General features: G+C 49.3%; 1 protein-coding gene across 1 annotated transcript; it reads right to left on the reverse strand.

Annotated features, from left to right (window-relative positions):
* Positions 1 to 9,564: 9,564 nt before the first annotated feature.
* LOC119338813 (dirigent protein 21-like) lies at positions 9,565 to 10,239 on the reverse strand. The gene has a single exon (XM_037611039.1). The coding sequence runs from the start codon at positions 10,204 to 10,206 to the stop codon at positions 9,703 to 9,705; it is 504 nt and encodes a 167-aa protein (XP_037466936.1). The 5' UTR covers positions 10,207 to 10,239; the 3' UTR covers positions 9,565 to 9,702.
* Between the last annotated feature and the right edge of the window lie 457 nt (positions 10,240 to 10,696).

Genomic DNA, 10,696 nt, shown 5'->3' on the forward strand with positions numbered 1-10,696 from the left:
CGCTCCGCGGGCCCACCGGAGGGGCCGCGCCGCCGCCCTGCCGCCCCGCGCAGGCGCCCCTCCGTGCCCGGCCGAGCCTCCCCGGCGTCGAGCTACGCCGCCGCCTCGCCGTCCCGCCTCCCGGCGCCGCCTCCTCGCCGTCCCGCCTCCCTCCGGCCTTCCCCGGCCTCCTTCGGCTAGATCCGGGCCGGAGCCGCCCGGATCCGGTCGCCCCCGTCCGCCCCGGCCTCGTCTTCCTCCTCTCCGGCCCTTTTCCGGCGAGGGTCCAGCGAACTCCGGCCCTGCATCGATTTCCGTGCGAACCCGAGGTTGCACCCATTTTCTCTAAGTCCCCAGATTCCAGTAATTTTCATGCCATGTTCAGCATGTCGTATCTCTGCATCCGTAGCTCTGTTTCGTGCGTGTAATATGTCAAATTGTTCGCCTCGACGAGTACTTCATTTCATTCCATTGCATCATTTTCATTTGAGCTCATCTTGATGCCCGAAATGTTGTTGGAAGAGTGCATGTTGATGTTAATCTGCTGAAACTGTTATAACTTGCTCATTTGTCATTTTTGCCATGATTGATGTGTGCATCCTATGAGGTTGATGTCTACATGTGTTTTGATATATGCCATGTCTTATTTACAGAGGTGTTTACCATGTATTTTTGTGATTAATGTGGTGATTAGCACAAGCATGCAAACTAGTCATCGTGATGTTGCTGATTTTAGTCCCTGTTCTGCTGTTATTTTTATGCCATGTAAACATGATGCTACATAGAGATCCATGCATATTTTGAGATACTTTAGTAAGGGTGTTTTGAACATATGGTTATTGTATATCCATCCCTGCCCTTTGTTGCAATTATGGAGTAGTCTAGCATGTCATTTTGGTGCTCTACTTTTGCTTCAAATTGTTTCCTGGCAGATTGTTTACTCGTTATTCAATTTAGCCAAGGTTGCTATAGTTGATCCTTGCATGCTATGGACTTGTTCTTGCCCTGGTTTGTTTCACAAACATGTCTTCTTGATGATGCTAGGCTTATCTTGTCATGCAATGACTTGTGGTGAGTGAATCGAGCTTGTTAAGTAGTGTACATGATGTTGTTGTTTTGCTAGGCTGAATCTGTTATTTCGTGATGCTATATAAACATGTTGCTACTAATCATTATATGCATAATCTGGAGATGACCACTAAACATGTTTTGATCTACATGTCATCCTCTAACCATACATGCCCTTGGTTGCATTTATAGTTTGCTTTAGCTTGTTGTAATCTTGCTCTAAATTTGTTTCATAATGTTGCTGTCAGCCTGTTAACATTAAGTTCACTTGTTCCCATGTGTTTTGCTAGTGATCCATGCACCCTATGAACTTGCTCTTGCCATGTATAGCTTCATAAACATGCCTTCTTATTGTTGGTTTCCTTGTCATGCCATGTATTGCTCTGTAGTGAGTGGTTCAAGCTCATCTACATGCCTTCATAATTCTGTTTCTGCCATGTATGAATCTATAATATAACTTGCCATGTTTACATGGGTGCCATCATATCTTCTGATCCTTTTTGACTCTTGGTCAGTAAGGGACTTTTGTTCTATGCAATTAGTAGATTCATGTCATGCCTTTGTTTGCCATGATAAGTTCATGTAACATGTTGTTTGATAGCTCTAAACATTGCAACCTGATGTTATTTCCTGATAAGTCTGTAACTGTTATTATTTGCAATCTTACCATGTCTTTTTTAGCATGATCTAGTGATTTCTGGAGTTAGCTCAGTGTTCATGTTTTGTTATGCTTTACCTGTACTTCATACCCATGCCTTTTGTTATTATGTTGAGGTCCTGTAGCTTGTTGTTTTGATGCTTGCAATATGCCTACTTGCTGTTTTGGACAGATTGTTGCTATGACTTGTATAGTGTGTGTGTGTTGAACCGTTGCTCCGTTTTGAGTGTGCTCTATATGAAACTTGCTTGATTTTGCATGTAGTTTCATATTATCATAGTGCATCCTTGTTTTGGTGTGTTTGCTTGATGTTTGTATGCATTTTGCATCAATGCCATGTTTAACTTGAATTGCTCATATCTTCTAAGCCGTAGCTCCGAATGTAATGAACTTTATATGTAACTTGACTAGAATCTCATGTAGATCATCTTGGTGCATCTTAACTTGCTATTTAACAACTTGAACATAAGGTTTATTCAGATCTGGACCAATTTCGAAATATGCATATGAGGACTTACCGGAATTGTTATATGTTGTTCCCGGCCTCATTTAAACTTGCTTTAATGTGTTGTTCTTGTTTGCATCATCTCTTGCCATGAGTAGCTTCATGTAGCTTTGTCATGCATCATGCTTGTTGTGCATCATGCCTTGTTCATGTGTGGTGTGTTTACCATGTTGTGTGCTTCTTTTCTATAGTTCCTGTTTCGTTGCGATCGTGAGGATTCGTTCGTCTACGGTTGGTTTGGCGTCATCCGTTCGTCTTCTTCATGGACTCGTTCTTCTTCCTAGAGGGATTTCAGGCAAGATGACCGCTACCCTGGATCTCACTACTATCATTGCTATGCTAGCTGCTTCGTTCTATCGCTTTGTTGCGCTACATATTACCTGTTTATCAAGCCATCCCAAATTGCCATGAACCTCTAACCTTTGACACCTTTCCTATGCAAACCACTGTTTGGCTATGTTGCTGCTTTGCTCAGCCCCTCTTATAGCGTTGCTAGTTGCAGGTGAAGTTGAAGATTGCTCCATGGTGGACAGGATTTTGGTTGGGATATCACAATATCTCTTATATTATTAATGCATCTATATATTTTGGTAAAGGGTGGAAGGCTCGGCCTTATGCCTGGTGTTTTGTTCCACTCTTGCCGCCCTAGTTTCCGTCATACCAGTATTATGTTCCCGGATTTTGCGTTCCTTACGCGGTCGGGTGATTTATGGGACCCCCTTGACAGTTCGCTTTGAATAAAACTCCTCCAGCAAGGCCCAACCTTGGTTTTACCATTTGCCTCACCACCACCTACTTTTCCCTTGGGAGTCGCTCTCTCGAGGGTCATCTTTATTATAGCCCCCCCGGGCCAGTGCTTGTCTAAGTGTTGGCCCAAACTAGAGCACCGTGCGGGACCATCCCTTGGCAACTTGGGTTACGTCGATACCTGTACGCTTAGCTTATCCGGTGTTGCCCTGAGAACGAGATATGTGCAGCTCCTATCGGGAATGTCGGCGCATCGGGCGATCTTGCTGGTCTTGTTTTACCATTGTCGAAATGTCTTGTAAACTGGGATTTCGAGTCTGATCGGGTCTTCCTGGGAGAAGGTTTATCCTTCGTTGATCGCGAGAGCTTATCATGGGCTAAGTTGGGACACCCCTGCAGGGTATAATCTTTCGAAAGCCGTGCCTGCGGTTATTGGCAGATGGGAATTTGTTAATGTCCGGTTGTAGACAACTTGACACCAGATCCGATTTAAAATGCATCAACCGCGTGTGTAGCCGTGATGGTCTCTTCTCGGCGGAGTCTGGGAAGTGAACACGGTTTCTAGGTTATGTTTGACGTAAGTAAGAGTTCAGGATCACCTCTTGATCATTGCTAGCTTCACGACCGTTCCGCTTGTTCTCTTCTCGCTCTTATTTGCGTATGTTAGCCGCCATATCATGCTTAGTCGTTGCTGCAGCCTCACCACTTTACCCCTTCCTTTCCTATTAAGCTTTGCTAGTCTTGATACCCATGGTAATGGGATTGCTGAGTCCTCGTGGCTCACAGATTACTACAACAACAGTTGCAGGTACAGGTTATGCGATGATCATGACGCGAGAGCGATGCTTGCTTGCGTTGAGTTCTTCTTCTGCTTCTTCGATCATGGGATAGGTTCCAGGTCGGCAGCCTGGGCTAGCAGGGTGGATGTCGTTTGAGTTCCTATTTGTGTTTCATCCGTAGTCGGATGGTGCTCTTATGTATGATGATGTTGTATTCGTGTGGCATTGTATGCCTCTTGTATGTATCCCCATCTATTATGTAATGTTGATGTAATGATATCCACCTTGCAAAAGCGTTCCAATATGCGGGTCTATCCTTGGTGGGACCTTCGAGTTCCTTTTGGATAGGGTCGCATATTGGGCGTGACACATGCCCACTTAAAGTGGGCGCGCCCCCCACCCTCGTGGGCCACCCGTAAGGCGGTTGATGCCCTTCTTTGGCCGCAAGAAAGCTAATTTTTGGAAAACGATCCGGGCGAACGTTTCAATCCAATCGGAGTTACGGATCTCCAGATATAAAGGAAACGGTGCCAGGGCAGAATCCCAGAACGCAGAAACAGAGAGATAGATCCAATCTCGGATGGGCTCTCGCCCCTCCAACGCCATGGGGGCCAAGGACCAGAGGGGAAACCCTTCTCCCATCTAGGGAGGAGGTCAAGGAAGAAGAAGAAGAAGAAGAAGGGTGGCTCTCTCCCCCTTGCTTCCGGTGGCGCCGGAGCGCTACCGGGGGCCATCATCATCACCGCGATCTTCGCCAACACCTCTGCCATCTTCACCAACATCTCCATCACCTTCCCCCATCTATATCCAGCGGTCCACTCTCGCGCAACCCGCTGTACCCTCTACTTGAACATGGTGCTTTATGCTTCATATTATTATCCAATGATGTGTTGCCATCCTATGATGTCTGAGTAGATTTTCGTTGTCCTATCGGCGATTGATGAATTGCTATGATTGGTTTGAGTTGCATGTTTTATTATTGGTGCTGCCCTATGGTGCCCTCCGTGTCGCGCAAGCGTGAGGGATTCCCGCTGTAGGGTGTTGCAATGCGTTCATGATTCGCTTATAGTGGGTTGCGTGAGTGACTGAAACACAAACCCGAGTAAGTAGGTTGTTGCGTATGGGATAAAGGGGACTTGATGCTTTAATGCTATGGTTGGGTTTTACCTTAATGATCTTTAGTAGTTGCGGATGCTTGCTAGAGTTCCAATCATAAGTGCATATGATCCAAGTAGAGAAAGTATGTTAGCTTATGCCTCTCCCTCAAATAGAATTGCAATAGTGATTACCACTCTAGTAACGTAGTCAATTGCTTAGGGGCAATTTCACAACTCCTACCACCACTTTTCCGCACTCGCTATATTTACTTTATTGCTTATTTATCTAAATAGCCCCTACTTTTTATTTACGTGTTCTTTATTATCTTGCAAAGCTATCCTATCACACCTACAAAGTACTTCTAGTTTCATACTTGTTCTAGGTAAAGCGAACGTCAAGCGTGCGTAGAGTCGTATCAGTGGCCGATAGGACTTGAGAGAGTATTTGTTCTACCTTTAGCTCCTCGTTGGGTTCGACACTCTTACTTATCGAAAGAGGCTACAACTATCACGTATACTTGCAGGTTATCACGTTCCTTCATTGTTATTGCGACGCTTGTGTTTATTGTGTCGTGGCTTGCCGTTGCCATCTCGAACTTCGGAAGTACCCGGATCATCGATGTTGCTGCTTCTACGAGTGAGCCAGCTGTCTTCTCCCGTGCAAAAACGGGTCATGAGAGTGGTAAGGGCAGCCATGGATCTTGGTTTTTCTTGACCGAGGTGGTGGGTGAGCCATTCATCTCGGACGCTATGTTTAAAGCCCGCGAGGGCTTCGGCGTCCAGGCAATCGACAATTTGGTTCTTTTTGATTAAGAACCTAGTCCAGAGCTTCCTGGCAGACTCTCCGGGCTGCTGAATGATGTGACTTAGGTCATCGGCGTCCGGAGGCCGAACGTATGTACCTTGGAAGTTATCGCGGAAGGCGTCTTCCAAGTCTTCCCAGCTGTCGATGGAGTTCTCAGGGAGGCTGTTCAGCCAGTGCTGCGCGGGCCCCTTTAGTTTTAGTGGGAGGTATTTGATGGCGTGGAGGTCATCACCGCGAGCTATGTGGATATGGAGGAGGAAATCTTCAATCCATACTGCGGGGTCTGTTGTTCCATCGTATGATTCGATATTCATGGGTTTAAACCCTTTCGGGAATTCGTGTTCCATTACTTCATCGGTGAAGCAAAGGGGGTGTGCGGCGCCTCTATGTCGGGCCACGTCGCGACGTAGCTCGGATGGAGTTCGTCTGTGGTGTTCGGCCCGGGCATGGTTGTGTTCGTCACGCCTGGCTAGATGGCCATCGTCGCGCGTCCAGGCACGTCCCCATGATCTGTAGATCGATCTGGTCTGACCTGCTCTGTTGTCTAGGTCCTCCCGCGGGTCATATGTATGACCCCGAGCTGTTATGTCTCTGCCCTTACCACGAGGTGGTACAGGCTGGTGTTCGGCTTGAGTTGCCGCTTTGTCCCGGCCACGTGGTGGTCGGTCAGCCGCATTATGCGCTGGTAGGACGGGCTCCAGCGCCTCGTCATCAAATTGGGGTAACAATTTGCATTTCGGATAACTTTTGGTTGGGCGCTCGAGGCCGTATTCCTCGGCTGCCAGGACATTAGTCCATCTGTCATTAAGCAGATTTTGATCAGCTTGAAGCTGCTGCTGCTTCTTTTTCAGGCTCCTTGTAGTGGCTATTGGCCGGCGCTTAAAGCGCTCCTGATTGACGGGCTCCTCAGGCACGATAAAGTCTTCGTCGCCGAGGCTCACCTCATCCTCGGAGGGTGGAAGATAATTACTGTCTTCTGAGTCTTCATTAACGACATGTTCATTAGGGCTGACTCGCCCCTCCTCCCGTTCATCATGTTCGGAAGTTGGCTCAACGGGGTCTTCGTTGTCTTCGGCGTCGTCTGGAGTATTATTTTCTCCTGTGCCGGTATTGCTGTTTTTTCCACGGCATGGTTTAGAACGGCGTCACTGACGTCGGCGCTTTGGCTGTATCTCAGGAGGCTTATCCTCGACTGGATCCTTTTCATTGTCGCCGTTGTTCTCTTTGGGTGTATCCACGGTGTATACGTCATACGAGGAGGTGGCTGTCCAGCGCCCTGTAAGTGGTGGTTTTTGTGCCTGCTCCTCTTCGGCGTCATCATTCATATTGTCGATGTCTTCGGAGTCGTAATCGAGCATGTCAATTAAGTCTTCGACAGTGGCTATGAAGTGGGTGGTGGGTGGGAAGTGGAATTCTCCGTCATCAGCTTCCAATCCAAACCGGATATAGTTCGGTTGAGAATCCCCTGATAAGGAGAGGGCTTTTAATGAGTTTAGCACATCGCCTAAAGGTGAGTGCCGGAAGATGTCCGCGGAGCTGAATTCGACGATCGGTGTCTGATCAAGTTCGATGGGCGCGGATGTACGCGGTTCGGAACCTATGGCCGGAGACGAATCCGAGGTTCCGGTGACACATGCCCTGCTCGACGTTGGATCTGTGTGCGGTTCTAACGTTGCTGAGTCTGCGCCCTCCGCGGCGGGGTTGAGCTTCCCGTCCTCGGACGACGCAATCTGCTCCGGATCTAGGGCCAGAGAGGTTACCGGCGCTATCTCCTGGGCACGGTCCGATGACAGATTTAGGTCATGTTCATCATGGTGGCGGGGAGCGGCTGCCATGGGCTCGAATCCGCCGAAGATCAAGTCTCCGTGGATATCAGTAATGTAATTCAAGCTTCCAAACTTGACCTGATGGCCATGGGTGTAGCTGTCGATCTGCTCTAGATGGCCAAGCGAGTTGGCCCGTAGTGCGAAGCCGCCGAATACGAAGATCTGTCCGGGAAGGAAAACCTCCCCCTGGACTGCATTGTTGTAGATGATTGACGGGGCCATCAAACCTTTTGGTGACGACGCAACAGAACTCTCAATGAAAACACCAATGTCGGTGTCAAAACCGGCGGATCTCGGGTAGGGGGTCTCGAACTGTGCGTCTAAGGTTGATGGTAATAGGAGGCGGGGGGGCATGATGTTTACCCAGGTTCGGGCCCTCTCTACGGAGGTGATACCCTACTTCCTGCTTGATTGATCTTGATGAATATGAGTATTACAAGAGTTGATCTACCACGAGATCGCAATGGCTAAAACCCTAAAAGTCTAGCCTGTATGATTATGATTGCCTCTACGGACTAAGCCCTCCGGTTTATATAGACACCGGAGGGGACTAGGGTTGTACAAAGTCGGTTACAGAGAAAGAAATCTTCATATCCGGGCGCCAAGCTTGCCTTCCACGCCAAGTAGAGTCCCATATGGACACGGGAGAGAGTCTTCTGTCTTGTATCTTCACGGCCCAACAGTCCGGCCCACACTACATAGTCCGGCCGTCCGAGGACCCCTTAATCCAGGACTCCCTCACTTACCGCCAAGGCTAATGCACTCCGGTGGTAGCCGCCGTCTTGGATTGTCCTGCTATCGCTCCGGTGGTCACCGCCGCCGGTGTGTGTGAGGAAGAGGGGAGAGAGCGGTAAGGGAGGAAGGTGAGGGTAATTTATGACGACGCGTCTGGAAACATCGTGACTTCTTGGGAACGCATCCATGCATGCAACCGCCCACGCCCACGTGCCTAGGGTTGCACCGCTCGGGGGCAGAGGTGCTTTAATGTTTCTTTGGATGCAGGCCCAGAGGTGCTTTAATGTTCGTGCTATGCAGGCCCAACAGTGAATGCGGGTAACCACACGGGCCATTGTCCTCCCGCGCGGGTCTGGCCGAGGTATATGCGGGCTACCAAACGCATCCTAACATAATATAAGTCATGCTTTGCATCCGTTTGATACTATATTTTAAATTAATAGAAGTGCCCTTGATAAAATAAAGTAAAGCATAAAAAACAAACCACAACTCCACAAGTTGGGCAAGACCGGAGTTCTTGTCCACTGATTTTACATGACCTTGATGAACTGTCCCTACTAACCACAACTCCACAAGTGATATACACTTCCCTGTGCTGGCTGAACAATACAAATACATACATAATAGTTATGCAAGGTCTCTGCTCGAAGCCAAAAATCAAAAATCCATCTTCAACTATTACACTCTGATCTTCCGTACGTGGGGCATGGCCTAGAAGGCCCGGCAAACCTTCGTGACGATCCAGAGAATAATGCCCCATATGAGCTCATTCTCTCTGGCCTTCACCTGATGCTCATGGCTTCTCGCACTGTTGTTTCTTCTCTGAAGCTGGCTCCTCAGAGCAATGGCCTCCACTGCCTCGTACACCATTATTTCTTTCCCGGGATGCTACTGCAGATGCTAGCTAGTTTGACAGAGTGAAGAAAAGACTGGTTGGTTCTTGCTGGGAAGACCTGAGGATCCATATCGATCTCCTCAGTATTTGTACTCGTAGAGCTTGATGCTGGAGGAAGGCAGGAAGGAAGAAGGAGCTGGCTGGTTGGCAGCCAAGGAAGTGTAGGTGCAGGAAGATGAAGATGCAGAGAGGATATGTCGCCATGCGGGGACTCTGTCTGATGGAGTCATGGGTCAAACGGCCAAACCAGTAGTACGTGTGATGACGACGACGTCTGAAATGAAATCATTTGAGAACGTTTCTTGGCTGCCGCGTTTCGACGCGAGTAGTTCCAGCAGCAAAGCAGCGTGTATCACTTGTCTGTTTATTATATTATTTTTGCAAGAGTTGACGTGTTTGGCACCGAAGGAAGCAGCCGCTGCATATTTTACTAGCACATGCGCGCATATTTTGGAGGCGAGGACAACTCATAACTAAATCCAAGCATATACATTTAGAAAATCATCACCAAATCCGGGCAACAGTAGCACGTACATATCCAACATTATTGTAGCAGAGGAGACATATAGACGGGGCATAGATGTACAGAACAGATCAAGAGTCATGGCTCATGGGTTGACGAAGACGTCGAGCTCGAGGACGGCGTTGGGGTGGTCCAGCCGAACGGTCTTCCACAGCACGTACCCTGTAGCCATCCTGAACTGCCCGGTGCCGCCGACCACCGAGAGCTCCCGCACGGCCGCGCCGATGTCGTCCCGGCCCACCACCGTCACGGAGGACCCGGCGTAGGGGCCCGACGTGAGCACCACGTCCATGGTGACCAGCAGCTCCGGGTTCCCCCTCGAGGCCCACACGTACTGCCCCTGCGCGCGCCCCACGCCCGTCGACGTCGCCGACGAGGTCTCCGTCAGCGCGTCGTCGATCACGATCGTGTCGCCGAAGTGGCTGCGTGGCCCGTCCAGCACCTGCACCGCCGTCGGCGCCGGGCCGGTCAGCACGTCGTGCATGTAGAAGTGCAGGTGCGCCGACGCCCCGGACACCGCCGCTGGCCGCGCGGCCAGGACGACGACCAGCAGGGAGAACAGCACGGAGCAGAGCCTGCCGGAAGACATGACAGGAGAGCTCAAGGCTCAAGTGTGTGTCTGTGTGGTGTCTTCTGATTAATCCGCATCCTTGTGTACTGTATATATACACAAACAAGAAATGTGAGGAATTGATTGCTCGCCCATTGTTGATAATGTTGCTGAGGTGTATGGTCGGTATGATAATTTCCCAATGATCAAGTCTGGTTTGTTTGTATTGAGAGCAGCAGTTGATGCGTCGTCTTCCGAGCAGGACCGCGTTTATGTTGTGTTCCTTCACTGTCGATGAAGCGCACATGTATGGTCCCTCCCTGGTGCGGTGTGATCTGTGCATCGCTAGCTGCAGATCGAGATCTATCCTGATTCCCGGCTCGGTCACACACTGGAAGTCATCAGTGCCATCGATTCCCAGCACGTCGGAGGCTCGGAGCGCCTATATCCATTCGTACACACGATATGTTCAACGGCTTTGCTATTTCTCAGGTGCCTGAATTTTTTTCACGTGTCGGACACTTTTTGG

This window comes from Triticum dicoccoides, chromosome 7B (genome assembly GCF_002162155.2).
Source record: "Triticum dicoccoides isolate Atlit2015 ecotype Zavitan chromosome 7B, WEW_v2.0, whole genome shotgun sequence".
Classification (NCBI taxonomy): Eukaryota; Viridiplantae; Streptophyta; class Magnoliopsida; order Poales; family Poaceae; genus Triticum; species Triticum dicoccoides.

Coding starts and splice junctions, on each gene's coding strand:
- LOC119338813 (XM_037611039.1), bottom strand. CDS start 10,206: ATGTCTTCCGGCAGGCTCTGCTCCGTGCTGTTCTCCCTGCTGGTCGTC.